This window comes from Macaca nemestrina, chromosome 9 (genome assembly GCF_043159975.1).
Source record: "Macaca nemestrina isolate mMacNem1 chromosome 9, mMacNem.hap1, whole genome shotgun sequence".
Taxonomy (NCBI): domain Eukaryota; kingdom Metazoa; phylum Chordata; class Mammalia; order Primates; family Cercopithecidae; genus Macaca; species Macaca nemestrina.
In genome coordinates this window covers 65,644,807-65,668,384 of record NC_092133.1, presented here as the reverse complement: position 1 = coordinate 65,668,384, position 23,578 = coordinate 65,644,807, and the positions used below count along the sequence as shown (strand labels likewise).

Here is a 23,578-nt window from a genome sequence, read left to right as displayed (position 1 = left end):
CCCGGGAGGCGGAGGTTGCAGGGAGCCAAGATTGCGCCACTGTACTCCAGCCTGGCGAGAGAGCAAAACTCCGTCTGAAAAAAAAAAAAGAAGAAGAAAGCAAGCAAGCATGTCTATACAAAATATTCACACACAAATGTTCAGAGCAGCATTATTCATAATAGCCAAAAAGAGTGGAAGCAGTCCAAATGCCTGTCAACTGACAAATGGACAAACAAAATGTAGTAGAAAAATACAATGGAATAGTATTCAGCAATAAAAAGGAATGAAGTGCTGACACATGCTACTACATGGATGAACCTTGAAGACATTATGCTAAGTAAAAGAGGCTAGACACAAAAGGCCACATTTTATATTATTCCATTTATATGAAATGTCCATAAGAGACAAATCCATTAAAAAAAAAAAAAAAAAAGGTAGATTAGTGGTTGCCAGAAGCTAGGTGGAGGCAGAAATGGGAAGTGACTGCTAACAGGTAGTTTTTTCAGAGGGTGGTAAAATATTCTGGAATTAGACGGTGGTGATGCTTGGACAACCTTGTAAAGGTATTAGAAACCACTGAATTGTACACTGTACAATGGTACGTTTCATGGTAGGTGAATTATAACTCAATTGAGAAAATAATTAAAGCAGGAGCTCTGCCATCAGCCTTGATGAGGCTGAATGCTGGCTCTATCGTTCACTATCAGGGCCTCACGGTCTGAAATCACATCCACCTCACAAAGGCGTTGTGGGGATGAACCAAGCAAAGGCTCACGATGCCTTTAGCATAGTACATGGCAATGAATACAACAATGAACGTTGGCTTTGTTTCATATGAGTTCTAGAAATGATTCAATAAGACCCCTGTTAAGAAAAAGAAAAGCCGGGCGCCTAGTAGGCACCGAATGTCCCCTTCCCTGTAAGGCACGCTTGAGGTCTCCAAGTCTGCAGCCTGTAATCAGGCACAGACTCAAGATGAACATGAGCCGACATTTTCTGCCTCGCACAGGGACAGCTCAGCTTCTGTGTGCAAACGGCTGAGCCGCGGACTTCACGGTTCAGTTTTCCCTGCCACGTGGGTACAGCCACCCTCTCCTTTTACGGAAGACGGTCTGAGAGGCCGCTGGCTTGAGTTTTCTCTGAGCAGAGCTGGGCATGTTTAGGCGACAGATAAGCCTGCCCTACCCAGGTCGGATCCACCCAGAAGAGAGGAAGTGTGTGCAAGTGAAAGCTCACAAATGTGTGTTTCAATTCCCAGAAAAGTTTAACGGAGTCGCCCGACAGCACCAGGGGCGATGGAGAGCCATCCTAAGCCTTTCCCTCCCCAGTACAGATATCTCAGCAGCAGCAGTCCATGGAGCTGTCAACTTCACTCCATGGGACTCTGAAGCAAGGACTCTGATAAGGTTAACTCAGGAAATGGGCTAATTTTAAACACAGCTCAAATACTGAGATGTGAATGGAAATGACTGAGGAAGGAAATAGACTAAAACTCATCTATTACAAATTTGCAAAGGTTTGACCATAACAAGGGTTGGTGTGGAACAAAGGCAACCTGCACATACTTCCCATGGGAGTGTGAACTGGCATGACCACAGATGGCAACTTGGCAGAATCTCGTATATGGGAAGATGCACACATCTCTCCACCTGGTAATCCCAGCCCTAGGTACACAGTTTAGAGCCTAGAGAAACTTGTGCATGCGCTGAATGAGTTGTTCTAGAGAAAGTTCACCAAGGCATTGCTTGTCACTTGAAACATTAGAAACACAAATGCCCATCAAAAGCAGAATAGATGAATTAACTGTGGAGCTTTTATACTCTGTAAGAAACCAGAGCAGTTTAATGAAACAGTTACGTAGATCAACATTTGTAAAATCTCAAAAATATAATGTTGAGCTAAAAGAAAATAAATGGCGGAAGGATACATACAGTATAGCACCATTTATAAGAGTTTAAAACTGGCTGGGTGTGGTGGCTCACGCCTATAATCCCAGCACTTTGGAAAGAGGCCTAGGTGGGCAGATCACTTGAGATCAGAAGTTTGAGACCAGCCTGACCAACATGGTGAAACCCCGTCTCTACTAAAAATACAAAAAAATTAGCCGGGTATGATCTCAGCTACTCAGGAGGCTGAGGCAGGAGGATCGCTTGAACCCAGGAGGCAGAGGCTGCAGTGAGCTGAGACCGCACCACTGCACTCCAGCCTAGGCAACAGAATGACATTCCATCTCAAAAAAAAAGAGTTTAAAACCACACAAAGCAATACCATATATTGCTTAAACACATAGTCAGTATAGCACCATTTACAAAAGGTAAAACCATGTATCTATAAAGCAATACTATATACTGTTTATAGACACATGCATATGTAATAAAAGCATAAAAACATACATGAAAAGATAAACACCAAATTCAGGACAGAGGTCACCTCCAAAGGAAGAAGCAGCTGTCTCAGAGATGGTGCAGACAGGGCTTCAACTATGTCTGTAACGTAATTGTAATTGTGTCTATAACTTCTCAAGCTGAGTAGCAGACACAGAGGTGTTTAGGTGAACCTCAATCTTCTTTTATGTGCCTCAAATATTTCATAATAAAAAATTAACTCAAATGTATTGATTTGTAACGTGACAGTATTAAAATACAGGTTCCAAGGTAAAGCATTAAAACCAACTAGGAGAGGTTTTTCTTCTAAAAGAAGGAAACAGAGGAAGCAAGAAGAGCCCTCTGAATCCTATTCCTGATTTTCTTTCCACCTTAGAAAAATGTTTTATCTCCTCTGGATGGGTCTTCAGTCTCTGTTTCTAAACGGGGAATAAATTGCTTGCCTTCTGTCTGCAACACACAAGGCAGGCAACAGGATGGGGAGGATGCCCTGGGGAGGGAGCCCTGCTGGGAAGCCCAGGAATAATACTTCTTGTACCGTCAACCTCGCTGAGGCTTTTGAAAGAGTATATGAAAGCATACACACACCTACACATATGTTAGTATAGTTGTGTGCAGAAACATTTATAGTGTAATCTCAGTTATATATATATATAATTCATACCGGACATGACACTCACTAAGTGTTCCAGGATGCCCAGAGACGACAAGCCATTAAAAAAAAAAAAGTGGCCAGACACAGTGGTTCACGCCTGTAATCCCAACACTTCAGGAGGCCGAGGCAGGAGAATCATGAGGTCAGGAATTCAAGACCAGCCTGGCCAACATGGTGAAACCCCATCTCCACTAAAAATACAAAAAATTAGCTGGGCGTAGTGGCGGCACCTGTAATCCCAGCTACTAAGGAAGCTGAGGCAGAAGAATTGCTTGAACTCAGCAGGCAGAGGTTGCAGTGAGCTGAGATCGTGCCACTGCACTACAACCTGGGCGACAGAATGAGACTCCGTCTCAAAAAAAAAAAAAAAAAAAAAAAAAATGCAGGCCAGGGGTAGTGGCTGGCGCCTGTAATTCCAGCACTCTGGGAGGCTGAGGCAGGCAGATCACTTGAGGTCAGGAGTTCGAAACCAGCCTGGCCAACATGGTGAAAGCCAGTCTCTACTAAAAATACAACACTTAGCCGGGCATGGTGGCAGGCATCTGTAATCCCAGTTACTTGAGGGTGGAGGGCGCTGAGGCAGGAGAATCACTTGAACCCGGGAGGCAGAGGTTGCAGTGTGCTGAGATCATGCCATTGCACTCCAGCATGGGCTACAGAGTGAGACTCCATCTCAAAAAACAAAAACAAAAAAAAAAAGCAGGCCGGGGCAGTGGCTGGCGCCTGTAACCCCAGCTACTCCGGCATGAGAATCGCTCAAACCCAGGAGACAGAGGTTGCGGTGAGCCGAGATCGTGCCACTGCACTCCAGCCTGGGCGACACAGCAGAACTCCATCTCAAAAAAAAAAAAAAAAAAGAATAAAAAAATACATGGCCGGACGTGGTGGCTCACGCCTGTAATCTCAGTACTTTAGGAGGCTGAGGCGGGCGGATCACAAGGTCAGGAGATCGAGACCATCCTGGCTAAACACGGTGAGACTCCCGTCTCTACTAAAAATACAAAAAATTAGCCGGGCGCGGTGGCGGGCGCCTGTAGTCATAGCTACTCAGGAGGCTGAGGCAGGAGAATGGCATGAACCCAGGAGGCAGAGCTTGCAGTGAGCCGAGATCGAGCCACTGCACTCCAGCCTGGGCGACAGAGCGAGACTCCGTCTTAAAAAGAAAAAAAAAAAGAGAGAAAGAAAATACACATTTTTGTGACAATTAATTTGACTCCACCTTACAAAGTTTCTAAGTATAATATCCCTGATGTGTACTGTTTACCAGAAGTCAGTGTTATTTCCAGAAATCAAGACCTATCAAACTGTAAAATTTTTACCTATTTTTCTTTAAGAGCAAATAAAATGAACACAACCCAGTGTGTATTAAGTGGTTTCATAAGATCCCGTTGTTAAGGTTTATTAGGTCAGAAGGCAGTGGGCACCTGTCCTGCTACTCCAAACAGACTAACACAGCCCCAGAACTGGGGATGGGAGCAGTTTCCTGAAGCACTTAAGGAGCTAACATCCGCAGCCTAGCTGTAAGCAGTTCCTAGGCTAGGGATTTCCCACCCAAGGTATAACCACGCCACGCTGTGGGCCCTCATAGCCCATATGCTTTGCACATATAACACAGCAAATACGTTTTATTATTATTATTATTATTTTAGATGGAGTCTCGTTTTGTCACCCACGCTGGAGTGTCATCTCACTACAACCTCCGCCTCCCACGTTCAAGCGATTCTTCTGCCTCAGCCTCCCGAGAAGCTAGGACTACAGGCATGAGCCACCACGTCTGGCTACCTTTTTTGTATTTTTAGTAGAGATGGGGTTCCACCATGTTGGTCAGGCTGGTCTCAAACTCCTGACCTCAAATGATCAGCCTGCCTTGGCCTCCCAAAGTGCTGGGATTATAGGCATGAGCCACCACGCCCAGCCAGCAAATATTTTATGCTCCATGAGAACAGGGACCATTTCTGCCTTATTTATAGTTGTCACCCCAGCCTTGCACAGTCCTCTGCACATAATTTAAAGAAATGATTTTTTAAACATTTTTTAAAGAAATGATTGAGCTCCTGTGATCAGATTTGATCTTCAGGGTTTTCAACTCAATAAGCACACTTACGGAGGCCGAGGCAGGAGGACTGCTTGAGCCCAGGAGTTCAAGACCAGCCTGGGCAACATGGTAAGACCCTGTCTCTTTAAAAAAATAAAAATAAATCAATAAGCAGGTGCCATCAGTCTGGCCACAACTGATTCCTGGATGCGGAGGTATACAGCTCCCTGTCTTTATCCATGTCTTCTCTGAACCTTCTCAGGCATGCTCAGAGCTGATACCAGTGGCTAAATCTGTCTGCCAGGAATCCCAGACTGCAGACACACACAGAGACAGTCCCAGTCACGCCAAATCAGTCTTGTAAAGGGAAAGCTGCCTATGTCTTCTCCGGAGAACAGTAGGAGCATGGGGGCACGGAACAGCTTGGCCAGATGTGAAAGCACCTCACAGCCACCCTGCCTGCCAGTTTATTCCTTCACGACATTCCCAAACTATCCAACCAGATAAAGTGATGGGGCTTCTCTTGGGAGAAACTCTAGGAGTATCTAAGGCAGAAGAGGCAGGGATTGTAAAGTCAAGATTCACCAAGAAGCTCTCACTGAATATTTGTGCAACATCAGAATTGAGGTTATGAGACACGTCTCATAATTTTTTTTCTTTTTTTTTGAGACAGAGTCTCACTCTATCATCCAGCCTGGAGTGCGGTGACACAATCATAGCATCACAGCTCACTGTTTTGGGATCAGTCTTTTGGGCTCAATCAGCCTCCTGAGTAGCTGTGACTACAGGTATGTGCATGCCACCAAAGCAGGCTAAAAAAAAATTTTTTTAAGATGAGGTTTCATTTTGTTGCCCAGGCTGACTTTTCATAATTTTCTCTTTTTTTTCTTTGCCACTGCAAGAACCCACAGATTTTTCATAATTTTCTTTTTTCTTTTTTTTTTTTTTTTTGAGACAGAGTCTCGCTCTGTTGCCCAGGCTGGAGTGCAGTGGCATGATCCTGGCTCACTGCAAGCTCCACCTCCTGGATTCAAGCGATTCTCCTGCCTCAGCCTCCCGAGTAGCTAGGACTTCAGGCGTACGCTGTGGGGAAAAGAAAGAGATCAGCCTGTTACTGTGTCTATATAGAAAGAAGTAGACATAAGAGACTCCATTTTGTTCTGTATTTGAGATGCTGTTAATCTGTGACCCTACCTCCAACCTTGTCCTTGCAAGAGACATGTGCTGTGGTAACTCAAAGTTTAATGGATTTTGGGCGTGCAGGGTGCGTCTTTGTTCCTAGAAAAGCTAGGTATTGTCCAAGGTTTATCCCCATGTGATAGGATGAAACAACGTTGCTAAAAGGTTTATCTCAAGGCACGGGATTTTCCTTTAAACTTATTCATGTCACAGAGATCCTTGTTCTTATGTCTTACTGCTAATTTCCTCCCTAAAAATGATCCTATTGTCCTGCCACTCCCTTATCTTTAAGATGGTAAAGATAATTATCTATAAATACTAAGGGAACTCAGAGGCCGGTGCCGGCGTGGGTCCTCTGTAAGCTGAGCGCCGGTCCCCTGGGCCCCGCTTTTCTTTCTCTATATTTTGTCTCTGTGTCTTATTTCTTTTCTCAAGTCTCTCGTTCCACCTTACGAGAAACACCCACAGGTGTGGAGGGGCAGGCCACCCCTTCAGTACGCTACCACGCCCGGCTAATTTTTGTATTTTTAGTAAAGATGGCGTTTCACCATATTAGGCTGGTCTCGAACTCCTGACCTTGTGATTTGCCTGCCTCGGCCTCCCAAAGTGCTGGGATTACAGGCATGAGTCACGGCGCCCAGCCAGGTTTTTCGTAATTTTCTAACTCTCACCTCTCTCACCCCTGAGCAATAATGAATGGGAACTTTTTTTTTTTTTTTTTGAGATGGAGTTTCGCTCTTGTTGCCCAGGCTGGAGTGCAATGGCGTGATCTTGATCTCAGCTCACTGCAACCTCTGCCTCCCAGGTTCAAGTGATTCTCCTGCCTTGGCCTCCCAAGTAGCTGGGATTACAGGCATGCACCACCACACCCAGCTAATTTTGTAGTTTTGTGGAGACGGGGTTTCTCCATGTTGGTCAGGCTGGTCTCGAACTCCCAACCTCAGGTGATCCACCCGCCTTGGCCTCCGAAAGTGCTGAGATTACAGGATATGAGCCACCGCATCAGTCCTTTTTTTTTTTTTTTTTAATGCTTGCTTTTGCAGCCGGAACACATGGGCTCTAAGGAATGTACCTTGGGCAGTCTTTTAATTGCTCAGCCTACTCTCCCCTGTCTTCCTGGGCCAAGTACTCAAGGACTCCTGAGTTCAGCCATTGGACAAAACACACCTGTCTGCTCACCTACTAGTGGAAATCACTTAGCGTTATGGGGATCTCACCCAGAGAAAATCCACTGGCATTTGCTCACCATTCTGACAAGCGTGGAGTAAAGGAAGTCTAATCTTTCTTTAGAAGCCAAGTTCTGACCTTCCTGGACCCATCTTCCCTTTCTAAACAAACAGAGCACTATGCAATCCTTCACCCTGCTCCAAGCTCCTAATGGCTAAACCGAATGGAAGAAGCTGACGAGATGAGACGCGTGTTTAAAGTTACTTAGGGCCGGGCGCGGTGGCTCACGCCTGTAATCCCAGCACTTTGGGAGGCTGAGACGGGCGGATCACGAGGTCAGGAGATGGAGACCATCCTGGCTAACACGGTGAAACCCTGTCTCTACTAAAAATACAAAAAATTAGCCGGGCGTGGTGGCGGGCGCCTGTAGTCCCAGCTACTCGGGAGGCTGAGGCAGGAGAATGGCATGAACCCGGGAGGCGGAGCTTGCAGCTAGCCGAGATCACGCCACTGCACTCAGCCTGGGCAACAGAGCGAGACTCCATCTCAAAAAAAGAAATTAAAATAAAAAAATAAAAAATAAAGTTACTTAGAGGTCAAAGAACCCAGCCTCTAGCTGCAGAACTAGCAGACGTCTGGGATTCTGGTGAATAGAATCCTTCGCAAGCACACATATGCCTCCCTTTCCTCCTAAAGGCACTAGAAGAGTGAAAGGAATATATGTGTTTTGCGCTTAGCTCAGCCTAATTCCAGGACACCCTCTTCAACAGCACCCATTAACCAATTTATGCAGATACTGTCTGGATAAGGGGATTCCGAGCTGGGAAGTCAGATACCTGAACTGTTTCAACCCAGGACGTAATTTTATGGAGTTGAATTACTGATGTGCCTCATAGGCAATGAGGAGAGAAATGACACCCTTTTCATGATCACGTTTGGATTCTAAGCAATTCCAAAAACTTCTCTAGCATGGTCCCCACCTTCCCTTCTCCTACCTCTGGTTCTGAGGGCAAGAAGATAGATGAGGGTTACTGAGGGATGCCAGGTCTGTCTCCAGAGTGCCGGAGGCTGCCTACAGCTGGAGGGCTGAATCATCATGGCTGCCCACGCTGGGGGAAACTATCCTCAGCAGGTCCCCGCTGGGAGGCAGGCAGAGTCCAGCACCACAGGAAGAACAGGGGGTCCTACACCTTCACCTAGCCTTTCCTGTGGTGAGTGGTAGGTGGAAAGAGCTGGTCTCTAAGAAGTCCTGGGCCCCAGAAGAGCAGATGTGGTCCCCCAGCATCTGCACACTTGGGCAAAGCTGAGTAGGTCACTGGAGCAAGTACCCACTACATCACTGTCTGTAGAAGCCCCAGGCTGGAGTGCAGTGGCGCAATCATACCCACAACCACACCCACAGATGGCTGTGCTACATAGTCCACTATGCAAAATGAGGGGACCCCTGGCAGGAATCCACATACTCCCCTATAGAAAGCAGTATAGGAAGTCCGTGGTGAGATACAGGCAAACATCTTGTTTTTAAGAATCTCCTTGACAAATAATATCTGGTGGAAACCTTGGCCTTAAGACAGTCCTCCAGCAAGGTTCTAGGGGGAGAGAAGGGAAGAATATGAGAATCCTAAAGGGGCCTAGGAGATAGACTGTGCATCCATAGATGTGAATTGAGCCACCCGCGGGAGTGGAGAGCTCTGGGCCCACCCTAGACACTGTATGTCTGAGAAACATGTCCCACTGAATGGAGTCCAAACCTCAGCCCAGCTCAGCTGCTGGAGGCCACCGGCAGCCAACAGCCAGCAGTCTGTTGTGGGTGGTGGTGGGTGTGAATGTTGGAGGTTTACAAGGTCACCCAGGCACACCCCCGGCCCAGCAGCCCACTGTCTTGAGCTATAAAGGACACCACGTGCAGGAGGATAGTGAACTCCTCTTGGCTTCAGGAGGCCTGTTCTGGGCACTTCTTGCCATGCCAGGAGAACTGTCTCCCTGGTTCAATGGGAAGAACATCAGTGATGCACAACACCACTGGAGAAAACTCATGAAACGCACACAACGGTAAGCATGGCTCCCTGGTCAGTGGCCAGAATGAAGCTCCAGGGTGCTCCATAGGAGCAAGTGTTTTGAATGCTATGGTTTGACAACCCCAGAGTCATTGCTTAAAGCCATAAAGAACAATGGCAGATGACATTCCCAAGCCTATCTCCTACCTACCTCACTCCCGGTCCCCACCCACCATGGGATCCAAGATCACAGCAGGGTCCCCAGGGGCTTCGTCTCTCAGTACCCACTCCCTCCTGGAAGCTGACCTCCAGGAGGACCCAGGTGAAGTTCCTGGGTGGAGGAACTGGGAGACCTGGATCCCCCCGACTGGCTCTGCTTCTAACTCACGGGGTGACCTTGATATGGTTGCTGTGCTTAGTAGGCCTGTTTCCTATGGTGCCAGATGAGGGAGTCGCCTTAGATGCACAGGAAGGGGATGGAACACCCTATGGCTTGCCCGGCAGAAAATCCAGGCCTGTCGCTCCTGCCTTTCACCTGTAGATCTCCACCTGTCTGAACTCCAAAGTCAAGATGACTTTGTGAGTCCATCCCAGCTAACCCCAGCAATAACGTCACCACGTTCAGGGTGAGTGGGTCTGGAGCCTGGACCAGACCTGGCACTGATAAAATGGGCGTCTTTCCCTACAGCTTAGGCTGTTTCTTAAAAATATAGTAGCAAAGCTGACAGAAGGGACAGATACACCTTTAAGACCTGCCAGCGGACAGTATTTTACACTAAGATGTCAAAGGCAACAACACCTCAAGACAGGAGGATGCATGCGTCCAAGTGCTAGAACAAGCATGCCACAAGCATATGCGTCAGGCGTCCACCCAACTCGAATGACCAGTCTCTTATTTAAGCTCCTGTGCTGGCTAGAAATTACAGCTTAAGAAGAATAAAAAATTCCATTCAGACGTGCCGCTCCAGACACGAGGCCTATGAGCAAAGTTTCCGGTGGCCTAGCCGCCCCTCCCCGTTCCAGGAAGCCGGGCGGGTCACCTCGTCCTCAGATTAACGAGCAGCTCAAACAACTGGGAGAGTCTGGTGACAGCTTCTCCGGGGCACCCGACACCCTCCGCCAAGAACCCCAAATATGGGAGGCCTGGCCTCCGGCCAGCACCCTCGCCTGCTGCTCGATCACCTTCCCAGCATCTCCGTGATTACACCTCCTCCCACGGCGCTCGGACCCTCCCAAACAGGCCCTGCGGAAGGGCCCACCGGCCACCTCCCCGCACAGCCCGGGGGCCTATCTGACATCCAGGGCCCGTTTCAAGGACACTGCAGCAGGCAGCCCAGTCTCGGGGGTCTTCCGCCCGTCTACTCCCCTCCCAAAAACGCACACACACAGAGACACTGACAATGCCGGGAGAATCGAAGGCGAAGCCTTTTCTCGCGCCCTGCAGTCCAACTCGATGCTGGCCCAGAGGAGGCCCGGCGAGGGAGGATGGAGGCGGCGGAGGCGGCGAGCAGATGCCGGAACACAAGGCTGCGGCCAGGACCGGCGGCGGCACGGGCGGGGGCTCACCTTTTTGACTTGGTCATCCTTCAGCTCCGTGAAGTAATAGGCCAGGAGCTGCGCGGCGATCATGCTGGCGGTCGGGGGCGCGGGGCGGCAGGCGTGTGGCCGTTCGGTCCTCCGCAGCCTTGGCGAGCTGTGGTCCTCCGGCGGCTGCTCGGCGGCTCCTCCTCCTCCTCCTCCTCCCCCGGCTCCTCCCCCTCGGCCCGGGGCGCGGCGACAGCTCGCGCGCTCCCGGTCTCCGCGCTCCCGTCCCCTGGAGGTTGACAGCCGCCAGCCGGCCCACCTCCTCCACGCCCATTGGCTGCCGCACGCCTCTGCAGCGCCGGGCGGTGGCGTCCGGGCCGGGGAGCTGGGACGCGGCGGCCGCTCCCTCCCGCGCCGGAAAGGGGGCGGGCGACGCAGCGAAATCCCCCCATGCTCCACATCACTCTTCACGTCCCCCACGTAGGGAGCCGATGCGGGCCTTCACGCGTGGCGGCGCCGTGCCCGAGTAGGCCGGGCCAGGCGGGGAGGTGCGAGGCGCAGGCAGGAGGCACCGCCCGGCTCGGCCGGGACGAGAAGCCCCTAGGGCTAGTCTAGGGACTGGCAGCCCCGGGGGCAGGAAGGCGGTCCCATTCCTCGGAAATGAGGGCTTGCCCCTAGGCGTCCGGTGGACGCGTAGGTGCCGAAAGGGACTTGCAGAAGTGGGCGTGGAAAGCAGGCGGAAGCGGGAGCCCGGGACGTTACGCAGTCCTCGCACCCGGGTCCTGCGCCTGCCTCGCACAGACCGAGCGTGCCAGCCCACCTGGGTCTTCAGCGACAGTCCATCACCCCTCCCCGGCCTGCCTGGCCTAATCTCCAACTGGCAGATTTGTATTGCTGACCCCAAAGCGACACCCCAGAGCACCCGCCCCCGAGTCACCGGCTCCAGTGGCTCTCCCTCAGGGCGCACTCCCTCTGGGCAGGACTTGAGCCACAGGTCGCGGCCTGTCCCCATCCTCCGGGCCTCCTCTTGCTCTTGGGCATCCAGGCCCACTGGAACTTGGGGCACGGTTCAGCCACCTCTCCCAGGTGCCGTGTCTTCTACTTTCCCAAAGGAAGTTGGGTAGGATGGGAGGAATCCCTAGAGGTGCTACCAGGACAGCAATTTTAGGATTCTTAATTGTTTCTGTGTTCCGGAAGCCTCCGGGAGCTTTACTGCCTTACAAGATGACATGTAATGAGCTCAAATGTACAAACAAGTTGTTGCTATTCTGATTGGACAGGTAAGGAAATTGAGGCTCAGTGAGGCCTCAGTCTTGCTGGGCTTTATACAGCCAGGAAGTTGTAGATCTAGGATTACAGCTTGGATCTGTGAGTCTTTGAAGCAGGTGCTCACCTCTAAGGTGTGCTGCGGTCCCAGCTGTATAGAGACCCCTCTGCCTAAATAGGTCACTTTCCTGCAACCAAGTCTGCACCATATGGTGCCCTGAGATCCAACCCCCAACCTCTACCCTAGCTCTTGACTTCAGGAGTACCTAGCCCTTGACCAGACCTAGCAAAGGTACAGTCAAATCTAAGGGAAGGATGACTTAGGTTCAGGAATCCCAGGGGCCTGACAGCCACCATCACCCACAGAAAAGGGGGAGCTTAGATGTAGTCTTGAGGCCAGAGCTTCCTGTCCAGGTCACAGTCCCCACCCCCTGCCTTAGGGCCTATGCAGAGGGGCATCTCGAATCACCTCTGAAACTGTGTCTTCATCCATAAGATGAAGACTCTAATGCCCACCTCCCCTCCCCTTGATTGTGGTGTAATACTGTATGCAAAATACCTGCACATAATATACACTTAAGGAATGGTAGGTATTATAGAACTGACTGAGAAGTTAATGCGGTTAAAGCTTCAGGGGCTCTCACTTGATTCCTACCCTTCTAGGCCCTGGGAGGGCCTAGCAATGTGATATTTGTATATTTATATTTGAATTATTTTCCATAGAGAGCACCAATTTATTTAATCTTCAAGCCCGACAAAACCTGGATTTGCCCTGTATCATAATTACAAACCAGGAAGAGGGAGATTTTCTGGCACACATCAAACATTTGGAGCTACCTACATGACCATTAAGCAAAATGGAGTAAATGAGAACAAGATGGTTGTTCTCAACTGCCATTTCATTTGAATTCCACAGATCTGCCAAGCTCACAGGGCTGGAAACTCCTTGAGGATGGAGGACTGGGTTTTGTTAATTGCTTTGTCTTCCACGCAAGCCCAGGGCCTGGCACTTGGCAGGCTGAATAAGCCTAAAGCTTAATGCAAAATCAAAAACATGGCCCTTAACCCAGCCACCAGCCAGTGCCATCACCCATGCCCAATCCCTTGTTACAACTCCTATCTGAGCTGGAGCCGGGGAGAAGCTGATGCTTGGAAGAGCCAAGTTACCCTGAAATGTCCTGTTTGCAGGCAGAAAAGCTACCTCTGCTTTCTCTTTCCTGGCCTTTTGAGAGGGAAACTGCTTCTCAAGGTGACTTATTCCTCCCCACTCCGTGAATGCAACCAGGCCCCAAGGCCTGTCAGTATTTCCTGAGAAATGTCTCTAGGCCTGACCTACTGCCACCTCCCAACTCCCAGTCCATCTCCCTGTGCCAGAAATATTACAAGAGTCTTCTAGCTGTCCTCCTCGGCTCCAGACCTCATGCCATCCAAGTCATTCTGGGCACCAGGTCACATTAATCCTGCTAAAATGCAGCATAATCATGTCATGACCCTTCCCTAAATCCCTTCATGGCCCCCTCCTTCCTGAGAGAGCCAACTTAAACATCTCTGCCTGGTTTCAGAAGCCTTCTGTAATCAACTCCACTCTTTCCCACTTATCTCTTCCCCCACTCTGGCCACAACAAGGCAACTTACCCACCTCTGCCCTCACCAAGTCCACTCCATTTGTTCCCTGCTCATATTCCCTTCCTTGCCCTGCCTTCTCCACTCACCTCTGCCTGACCAAGCATCCCCTCTCATCTAAGGCCCAGCTTGCCCACCTTCCCTGGACCACAGCTACTCACCCCAATCTCCCAGGCCTCAGCACCTCGACAGGGCAAACTCAGGCTGTGCTCACAGTCCATCTGGATATACATCCAGACTCTTCTTTACAGGGCAGGAACCTGGGATGCCACAGGTGGGCCATCTTGCCCAGTGTCAGGTTGCGGTACAGTTTGGAGCCAGGACTCCAACCCAGTCCTGATGCCCAGCCAGTGCTCTGTCCATCCCACCCCCAACCCCTCATGCAACCTGGGCCTCAGATAAGTAACACTGAGTCATGACTGCCTAACTGATATGGGTGACTGTCTTCTAGGGGGCTGGTCCTATCTGCCCCAATCAGACAGCTTCCTGAGGCCAGGGCCCATGCTGCACTGCTGTGTTCCCTCTCTGTTGTTCCAGCGATGACTTCACTAATTTCCTTAATAATTTGCCTCTTTTTGCTGTTCCATAGCTCTTAAATCCCTGCTAAGGCTCCTTGACAGTTACGCCCTGGATCCTCAGGAAGACCCCAATCCACAGGGAGTCCTTAGTTCCCTCCCTCTCCAGATGGCCCTCCACTTCCCTTCAAGTCCCCTGAACTCTCTCTACTCATTTACTGTGGTACCTCCTACACAAGTTGGGGTTGGAGGGACCAATGCCAGACTGCCACCCCAGGAAACGCACCTGCCTATAAGACAATAAAGGCTGCTTTCTAAGTTGGAATGCCTGTAGCAATTCCCATCTGACCCATGGCACTAGGAATGTTACTTCAGAAATGATCTCCAACAGATAACAGCTGTACCTCCCGCACCTGGGAGCACACGCTGAATAGCAGTGTTTGCATAACATCGACAGTTTGCAGAGCAATTTCTCATTTATTGCTTCGTTTCTCCTGATAACAGCCTGGTGAGGTTAGAAGGACAAATATCATTATCTGCACTTAATCAGTCAATGAGGATATGAAGGTTGTAGAGCTTGGGTGTTTTGGTTTTTTTCTTAAATTGAAATGAGGTCTTGCCATGTTGCCCAGGCTGGTCTCGAACTCCTGGACTCAAGCCATTCTCTTGCCTTGACCTCTGAAAGTGCTGAAATTGGCCAGGCGCAGTGGCTCACGCCTGTAATCCTAGCACTTTGGGAGACCGAGGCGGGCGGATCATGAGGTCAGGAGTTCGAGACCAGCCTGGCCAACATAGTGAAACCCCTCTACTAAATTCTCTACTAAAAATACAAAAATTAGCTGGGCGAGAGCCTGTAATCCCAGCTACTCGGGAGGCTTAGGCAAGATAATCGCTTGAACCCAGGAGGTGGAGGTTGTGGTAAGCCAAGATTGTGCCACTGCATTCCAACCTGGGCAACAGAGCGAGACTCTGTCTCAGAAAAAAAAGAAAAGAAAGAAAGAAAGTGCTGGGATTATAGGCGTGAGCCATTGCGCTCAGCCTTGTAGAGTTTGTTAAGGTCTCAAAGAGAGCAAAAAAATAAAAATTAAGACCAGTACCTAAACCGTTAGACCATCTTGGAACCCTGACACTATGGGACTATTATGCACAGCCTGTCCTAAAGAGATGCCCCGGAAGAGATCCCAACCTAGCATTTCTATTAGTTGGATCAGTGGTTTCCAGTCTGACTGCACCAGAGCCACCTAGGGAGCTTCTACAAATGCTGATGTCCAAGCCCCACCCAGAGACTGAACTGATGTGAACTGCAGTCCAAGTTTCACTTTCTAAAAGCTCCCTAGGTGAAACTCAGGTGCTGCCAGGAATGAGGACCACTGATTTAGACCTTAACTTTCCACGGGGACATCTGGAAGAAATGTCTAAAATGAATTGACCCATAATCCTTTTAGCAGCTTCTCTTGGATGCTGAAGGCGGTTGCTCCAGGTTTTAGTGGCTCTGCAGATCCTAAGTTCAGTGGGGTGAAGGTTACTGTGACTCCATCAGCATTGCAGACAGTTCTACTTCCTGCGAGAGAAGGCTGCTGCAGAAACACTGGCCACCCAGCCCCTGGAGAGGCTGGAGTTGTAAAATCACATTCTCAGTCTATCTCCTTTTCTCTTTCATTTGCCCAAAGTCCTGACCTCCAACATTATAACAGGGTCAGTAAATCAGCAACCGCCAAGCTAAAACTATGGCCTATAATAACATCTTATTTGGCCCACTTGATGTTTTATAAATTTGTGACTGCCCTTTACAAAAAATTAAGAAATCTCACTTTAAAATCTAGATTTCAGGCCGGTGCCTCACACCTGTAATCCCAGCACTTTGGGAGGCTGAGGTGGACAGATCACCTGAGGTCGGGAGTTCAAGACCAGCCTGACCAACATGGAGAAACCCCATCTCTACTAAAAATATAAAATTAGCCGGGCATGGTGGCGCATGCCTGTAATCCCAGCTACTCAGCATGGTGGTGCGTGCCTGTAATCCCAGCTACTTGGGAGGCTGAGGCAGGAGAATCGCTTGAACCTGGGAGGTTGCAGTGAGCTGAGATTGTGCCATTGGCCTCCAGCCTGGACAACAAGAGCGAAATTCCGTCTCAAAAAAAAAAAAAAAAGTTACAAAATAAATAAATAAAATAAAATCTAGATTTCAGGCACCTAAAGGTGATGTCACACAGGACCCACTTGATCCTGTGGCAACATGATCATCATGGCACTAGCTCCTTATCTCAGCCAGCTCCTTCCCGGCATACACTGGAGCTGAGCAGCCACTGCCCTCTTTAGACAGGGTAGGGGAGCACCAGCCAGCCCAGGCCCCACCCAGCCCACTGCTTGACACTGCTGACTGGCCACTGTAAGGCATTGACATTTTTGGCTCCTAATAATTGGAATTTACCAGCAAAAAGCCTCCCCTTATTAGGGCCAGGATTAGGATGAGGCAAGAGCCATGCCTAGGATGCAAGACTTAAATCTTATACCTGAATATTGCTCCAACGGTGCCTCTCTTGCTCCATCCAAGCCCTAGTCCTCTCAGGTACCATAAAGGCCCCTGCCAGGTTCCTCCTTACTCAACCCTGACCTTTTCATCTCCAGTCAGAGAGGCCCTGACCCTTCAGGGACACATTTCCCACCTTCTGTGCCAAGGAGGTGAAGGAAACCAACATAATTCACTCCAAAATATGGCTCCTTTCTGTAATGAGTATTTTGAGTGAAAGACCCTTAAAGATCAACCGACACTGGAAGAGACTGCCCCACCTCCAAAGGGGAAAGACCAAAAGACCAGAAGGATGCCCCAGGGGAACAATTTTTTCCCTTCCCCTTCCCGTTATCTGATTCTCTATTGCAGAAAAGAAGACTGAAGAATGTCACCACCCCTAGAGGGATAAGATGCCTGTTAGATGCCTGTCTGGCTGATTCAGTTTCCAAAAAGAGCCATTTACAAGTTAATCTCAATTCTCTGATCCCTTCTTTCTCCAGAAAAATCTTGTAGAATTACAGAATTACCATATTCCCCATCTCCTTACCAGCTTCAAAAAGAAAAAAAAAAGGCCATATGGCCAGGCATGGTGGCTCACGCCTGTAATCCCAGCACTTTGGGAGGCCGAGGTGGGTGGATCACTTGAAGTCAGGAGTTCCAGACCAGGCTGGCCAACATGGTGAAACTCCATCTCTCTACTAAAAATACAAACATTAGCTGGGTGGTGGCGCAAGCCTGTAATCCCAGCTACTCAGGAGGCTGAGACAGGAGAATCACTTGAACCTGGGCCGCAGAGGTTTCAGTGAGCCAAGCTCATGCCACTGCCCTCCAGCCTGGGCAACAGAGTGAGCCTCTGTCTCAAAAATAAAAGGCTATATAAGCTACTGTACCCCATTGAAGGGTTAGGGTAATCACTGTGTTTTCTTCTATGCATATTAGAAAATATGTATGCCTTTTCTCTTAATCTGTCTTTTGTTGACTTTTCAGCAAATTCAGAGAGGGGGAAGGGGAAGTTTTCCTTTCACCCTACAGAGGCTTCTACTCTCCTTTGAAGGTAAAAGTTCCTCAGAAGCGCCAAGAAAATCTGAGTCCCACCCTGTCCCTTTCTAGACATCCCATCCTCATTGAATTGCCTCTGACCCTGACAAGAGTCATAGGCAAAAAGAACTGTAGGCTGGGCTGAGCGTGGTGGCTCATGCCTGTAATCCCAGCACTTTGGGAGGCCGAGGCAGGTGGATCACGAGGTCAGGAGTTAAAGACCAGCCTGGCCAATATGGTGAAACCTCATCTCTACTAACAAAAATTAGCTGGGCGTGGTGGCTTGCGCCTGTAGTCCCAGCTACTCGGGAGGCTGAGACAGGAGAATTGCTTGAACCCGGGAGGTGGAGGTTGCAGTAAGCTGAGATTGCGCTACTACACTCCAGCCTGGGCAACAGAGCAAGACTCTGTCTCAAAAAAAAAAAAAAAAAAAAAAAGAATTGTAGCCTGGAGGAGGAATGGTTAACCAGAACGTTGAGGCCTTCCCAGGCTTCAGACTAGCTCCTTATCTCAGCCAGCTCTCCAAATGGTTTCCCCGAAGGCAACCGTTATCTTTTGGACCAGAGCAATCTCAAATCACCTTACAGTTACCCTGAGTTTCCTGGGATAGTTCTCCCAGCACTCACACACAACCACCTTCACAGGGCCAGGAAAAGGTCCTCGATCCTCTCCTTAGAGTTAGCATTGTAAACCACAAATAAAATTCTAACCCATCCTCCTCCTTATCATCTGAATCAACCTCTCCTCTCAGCCAGGGCATTCCGAAGTTAACCTGAAAAACTAGCTCAGGCCGTGATGGAATGGGGGAGTCAGACATGCTTCATTATACCTTCCTCCCTTTTGGAATTCAGTCCCATCTGACCAACATTAACATCAACACAGACATTCAGACTGATAGACTAGAACAGACTCTCTAAGTCTAATAAGAAACATTTACAATCTTTTCTCTGAAGCTTGCTATCTGGAGGCTTCATCTGTATAAAACCTGGGTCTCCACAACCCCTTATCACTTTTTGTTTTGAGACAGAGTCTTACTCTCTCGCCCAGGCTGGAGGGCAGTGGCACGATCTCAGCTCACTGCAACCTCTGCCTCCCAGGTTCAAGTGATTCTCCTGCCTCAGCCCCCCAAGTAGCTGGGATTACAGGCGTCTGCCACCATGCCCAGCTAATTTTTGTATTTTTAGTAGAGACAGGGTTTCTCCATGTTGGCCAGGCTGGTCTTGAACTCCTGACCTCAGGTGATCTGCGCGCTGCGGCCTCCCAAAGTGCTGGCGTTACAGACGTGAGCCACCATGCCCAACCAACCAATGTACCTCTTACATGTATTGATTGATGTTTTATTGTCTCTCTAAAATGTACAAAGTTGTAGCTTGACCGCTTGGGGCACATGTTCTCAGGATCTCCTGAGGGTTGTGTCATGGGCCACTGGCTGCTCATATTTGGCTCAGAATAATCTCTTCAAATATTTTACAGACTGACTCTTTATCAACAGCACCAAGATATACTGGAAAATGCTCACACAGAGTCCATGTCGACATCGAGCCAGGGTTCCTAGGCTCTGAGATGACATGGGTCAGCAAATTAAATATATAAACAAAAATTAGGTTCTGAGTTTTTACGTTGCTTAGAAAGGATTTTTTTTTTTTTTTTTTTTTTTTTGAGACAAAGTCTGGCTCTGTCACCCAGGTTGGAGTTCGGTGGCACGATCTCGGCTCACTGCAACCTCCGCCTGATGGGATGAAGTGATTCTCATGCCTCAGCCTCCCAAGCAGCTGGGATTAGAGGCGTCCATCACCACACCCAGCTAATTTTCATGTTTTTAGTAGAGAGGGAGTTTCGCCATGTTGGCCAGGCTGTTCTCGAACTCCTGACCTCAAATGATCTGCCTGCCTTCGCCTCCCAAAGTGCTGGGATTACAGGCGTGAGCCACCATGCCTGGCCAGTTTTTTTTTTTTTTTTTTTTTTTTCTTGAGATGGAGTCTCGCTCTGTGACCCAGGCTGGAGTTCAGTGGTGCAATCTCAGCTCACTGCAACCTCCATCTCCTGGGTTCAAGCAATTCTCCTGCCTCAGCCTCCCAAGTAGGTGGGACTACAGGTGTGTACCACCACTCCTGGCTAATTTTTTGTATTTTTAATAGAGACAGGGTCTCACCATGTTAGCCAAGATGGTCTTGATCTCCTGACCTCATGATCCACCCACCTTGGCCTCCCAAAGTGTTGGGATTACAGGCGTGAGCCACCATGCCCAGCCTTTTTTTTTTTTTTTTTTAAAGAGACAGAGTCGGCTGGGCGCGGTGACTCATTCCTGTAATCCCTGCATTTTGGGAGGCCGAGGCAGGCAGATCACGAAGTCAGGAGATCGAGACCATCCTGGCTAACACAGTGAGACACCGTCTCTACTAAAATTACAAAAAATTAGCTGGGCGTGGTGGCAGGCGCCTATAGTCCCAGCCACTCGGGAGGCTGAGGCAGAAGAATGATATGAACTTGGGAGGCGGAGCTTGCAGTGAGCTGAGATCGCACCACTGTGTTCCAGCCTGGGCGACAGAGTGACACTCCGTCTCAAAAAAAGAAAAAAAAAAAAAAGAGGCAGAGTCTTGCTGTCACCTAGGCTAGAGTGCAGTGGTATGATCATAGCTCACTGCAATCTCAAACTCCTGGGCTCAAGCAATCCTCCTGACTTGGCCTTCCAAAGTACTAAAATTAGCAGTCATGAGCCACCATGCTAGACCAGGACGTTTTTTAGGTGTATGATTTTCATCTCCCGTAATCATAATTTCCTAAAGTAGGGTCCCCAACTGGTCTGTGGCCTGTTAGGAACTGGGCTGCACAGCAGGAGGTGAGCAGCAGGTGAGCAAACATTACCGCCTCAGCTGTCTCCTGTCAGATCAGCAGCGCCATTAGATTCTTGTAGGAGTACAAACCCTATTGTGAAATGCGCATGCAAAGGATCTAGATTGTGCCCTTTTTATGAGAATCTAGTGCCTAATGATCTGAGGTGGAACAGTTTCACCCCAAAATCATTCCCCAGCACACATGGGTCTGTGGAAAAATTGTCTTCCATGAAACCAGTGCCTAGTGCCATAAAGATTGGGGACCGCTTTCCTAAAAGAAAAGATATCTTAAAACAGAGAAATAAAAATAATGGTTGCTTTGTAAGCTAAATACATTTGGCTTTATAATATTAGCTAGCACTTAGGTAGAACTTACTATACGCAATTGTTCTAAATTATTTACTTATTTGTTGACTGATTGACCCTTAAAACAACCCAATGAGGTGGATACTAGTAATATCCCCATTTTATAGATGAGGAAACTCAATCACGGGGTGATGAAGTGACTTTCCCAAGGTCATACAGCAACTGAATGGAAAAGCTGGAATCCAAGCCAAGGCAGTGTGTCTCCAGCCCACCTTGTCATTCCGACAAAATGCAATATTTATTTTACCATATTGTCCCTATTTCTCTTATTTCACTCAGGTCCAGTGAAGGGGTCCAAGAACCTGCACCAAGGAAACTGAGTCATGGCTTGGTTAGATTCCTAAAGCATGGCAAGTGGTTAGATTCCTAAAGCATGGCAAGTGGGCCTGGGCTCTGCAGAGTCCCTCTATAAGGGGAATTCTCAAACCAAACAGAGAGGCAGATCTGCAAGGCCAGAGGGGCTATTAGTGGGTTATGGAAGAAGTTGCCCTCCCCCAGGGGGAGAGGTGGAGACTTCTGGCTTGGGTTGATTCCACTGAGCAGGCTGAGTATGTCTCCTCTCTCGCTGTTTTCTGTAGGTCTGTCTCGCGGTGCCCTTCCCAAAGAATCACTCTTGTCAAGGGCTTCAGCCACATCTCCCTCCCAAACTCGTGATTATATTTCCAGCTGCCTATGAGAATCAAGTCTTATATGTCCCACGGGCACCTAAAACTCAGTATCTTCCAATGCAATCATGTTCTCCTTAAACTTACTCTTCTCAGTTCCCCTCCTTGTCATTTATTCGCTCAACACATATTTGTGAAACACCTAATCTGCTCTGCACTTTCCTAGTCACTGGAAATGTGGTGAACAAGACAAAAATCCAACAAACTCCCTATGCCAAAGGGAAGGGTTTAGCTTGGGAACGGAGTCACCCAAAACACCTCCCATTTTGGCCCTACATAGGCAGCTGCAAAGGTAGGCCACATACCTTCCCAGGGAGCTTCCCTCACAATTTGCTCACAAGGAAATTCCTTTACCCTAAAAAAGAATTCTGTTGAATTTCACCCAAACAATGTACATTGACAGCTTATCATTACAGGTACAGGACAAGGACTGGACTAGAAGTCATCCCTTCCCTCACCTGAGACAAATGCATATTTGACTGCTTCCTTTATTCTATGCTTACTTTACTTATGTAAAAATGCACATTCACTGAGTATGAATGCATAGCTGACTGTTCCTCCACCCTCCTCATTTCACATGTAAACTGTGGGTTCAGGGAACACTAAGCTAATCAAAGTCTCAAAGGAATGCAACCCCTTGCCTCTTTTATCTACCCTTCCCTTTTTACCCTCCTCTTTCCCGCACTGTTCACCCTTTCCTCTTTAAATATTGAAGTCATCAAACCCTCTTCCGAAAAAGTGTGGGTCATAGATCCTACTGCGGCTTATGTCTTTTTTTTCTGGGCATATTATCATCCTTGGCAAAACTAACTCTAAATTGATTGAGACTCGCCTCAGTCATTTTCTTTTTCTTTTTTCTTTTCTTTTTCTTTTTTTTTTTTTTTTTTTTTTTGAGACAGAGTCTCACTCTGTCATCTAGGCTGAAGTGCAGTGGCATCATCTCGGCTCACTGCAACCTCTGCCTCCCGGGTTCAAACGATTCTCCTCCCTCAACCTCCCGAGGGGCTGGGATTACAGTGTGTGCCACCACACCTGGCTAGTTTTTTTGTATTTTTAATAGAGACAAGGTTTCACCATGTTGGCCAGGCTGGTCTCAAACTCCTGACTTAAGGTGATCCGCCCGCCTCAGCTTTCCAAAGTGTGGGGATTACAGGCGTGAGCCACCGCACCCAGGCTTCTTTTTCTTTTTTTTCAACTTGTCCCTCAGTTTTCTTCTTTGGTTTTACACAGCCCACATTCTGATTGGGAGAGACAGATGGTAAACATGGCTAATTAAATATACATTAGGCCAGGCACTAGGAGAAAAAGCAGGCGCAGCTGACACAGCTATATCCCACAATATCCATTTCCCCTTTGTCCTAATAAACTAACCCATGCTCCAATTTTTAGGTGATTCGGGCCCCCCAGAATAAAGATTCCATTTCCAGCCTCCCCTACAGTCAGATGCAGGCATGTGACCAAGCTCTGGTCGAGATGAAAGTGAGAGTGTCTCAGTAGCTTCTGGGAGCCTCCCTTAAGAGACAGGGCTATTCTGTGGCTTTCCTGCTTCTTTGCCATTCCTCCTTCCTGCTGACTGGAGGACAGGCAGAGTGGCTGGATGGCTGGAGATCCCGCAATCATCTTGGATTATGAGATAACCTTGGGACACACAGGGAGGACGCCATGTGAAGGGACACACACACAGAGAAGATGACCACACGAAGATGCAGGCAGGGATGGGAGTGATGCTGCCACAAGCCAAGGAACGCTTGGAGCCACTGGAAGCTGGAAGAGGCAAGGGAGGGTGTTTTTTGTTGTTTTGTTGTTTTTTTTTTTTTAGATGGAGTCTCGCTCTGT

At 48.7% G+C, this 23,578-nt stretch overlaps 1 protein-coding gene across 5 annotated transcripts in view; it reads right to left on the bottom strand.

Moving 5' to 3' along the window:
• LOC105466097 (hexokinase 1) overlaps nt 1-23,578 on the bottom strand; it is a 130,971-nt gene that overhangs the window by 74,762 nt on the left and 32,631 nt on the right. Inside the window, exon 1 of one of the 5 annotated variants that reach the window (XM_011715031.2) lies at nt 13,974-14,220. The exons of 3 other annotated variants lie outside the window; for them this stretch is intronic. In XM_011715031.2, the coding sequence (XP_011713333.1) occupies nt 13,974-14,045 (72 nt within the window). In that variant the 5' untranslated portion in view covers nt 14,046-14,220. Of the gene's footprint in view, nt 1-10,965; nt 11,131-13,973; nt 14,221-23,578 lie in introns of those variants that run through there. One more of the 5 variants, XM_011715033.2, reaches the window with a different exon arrangement.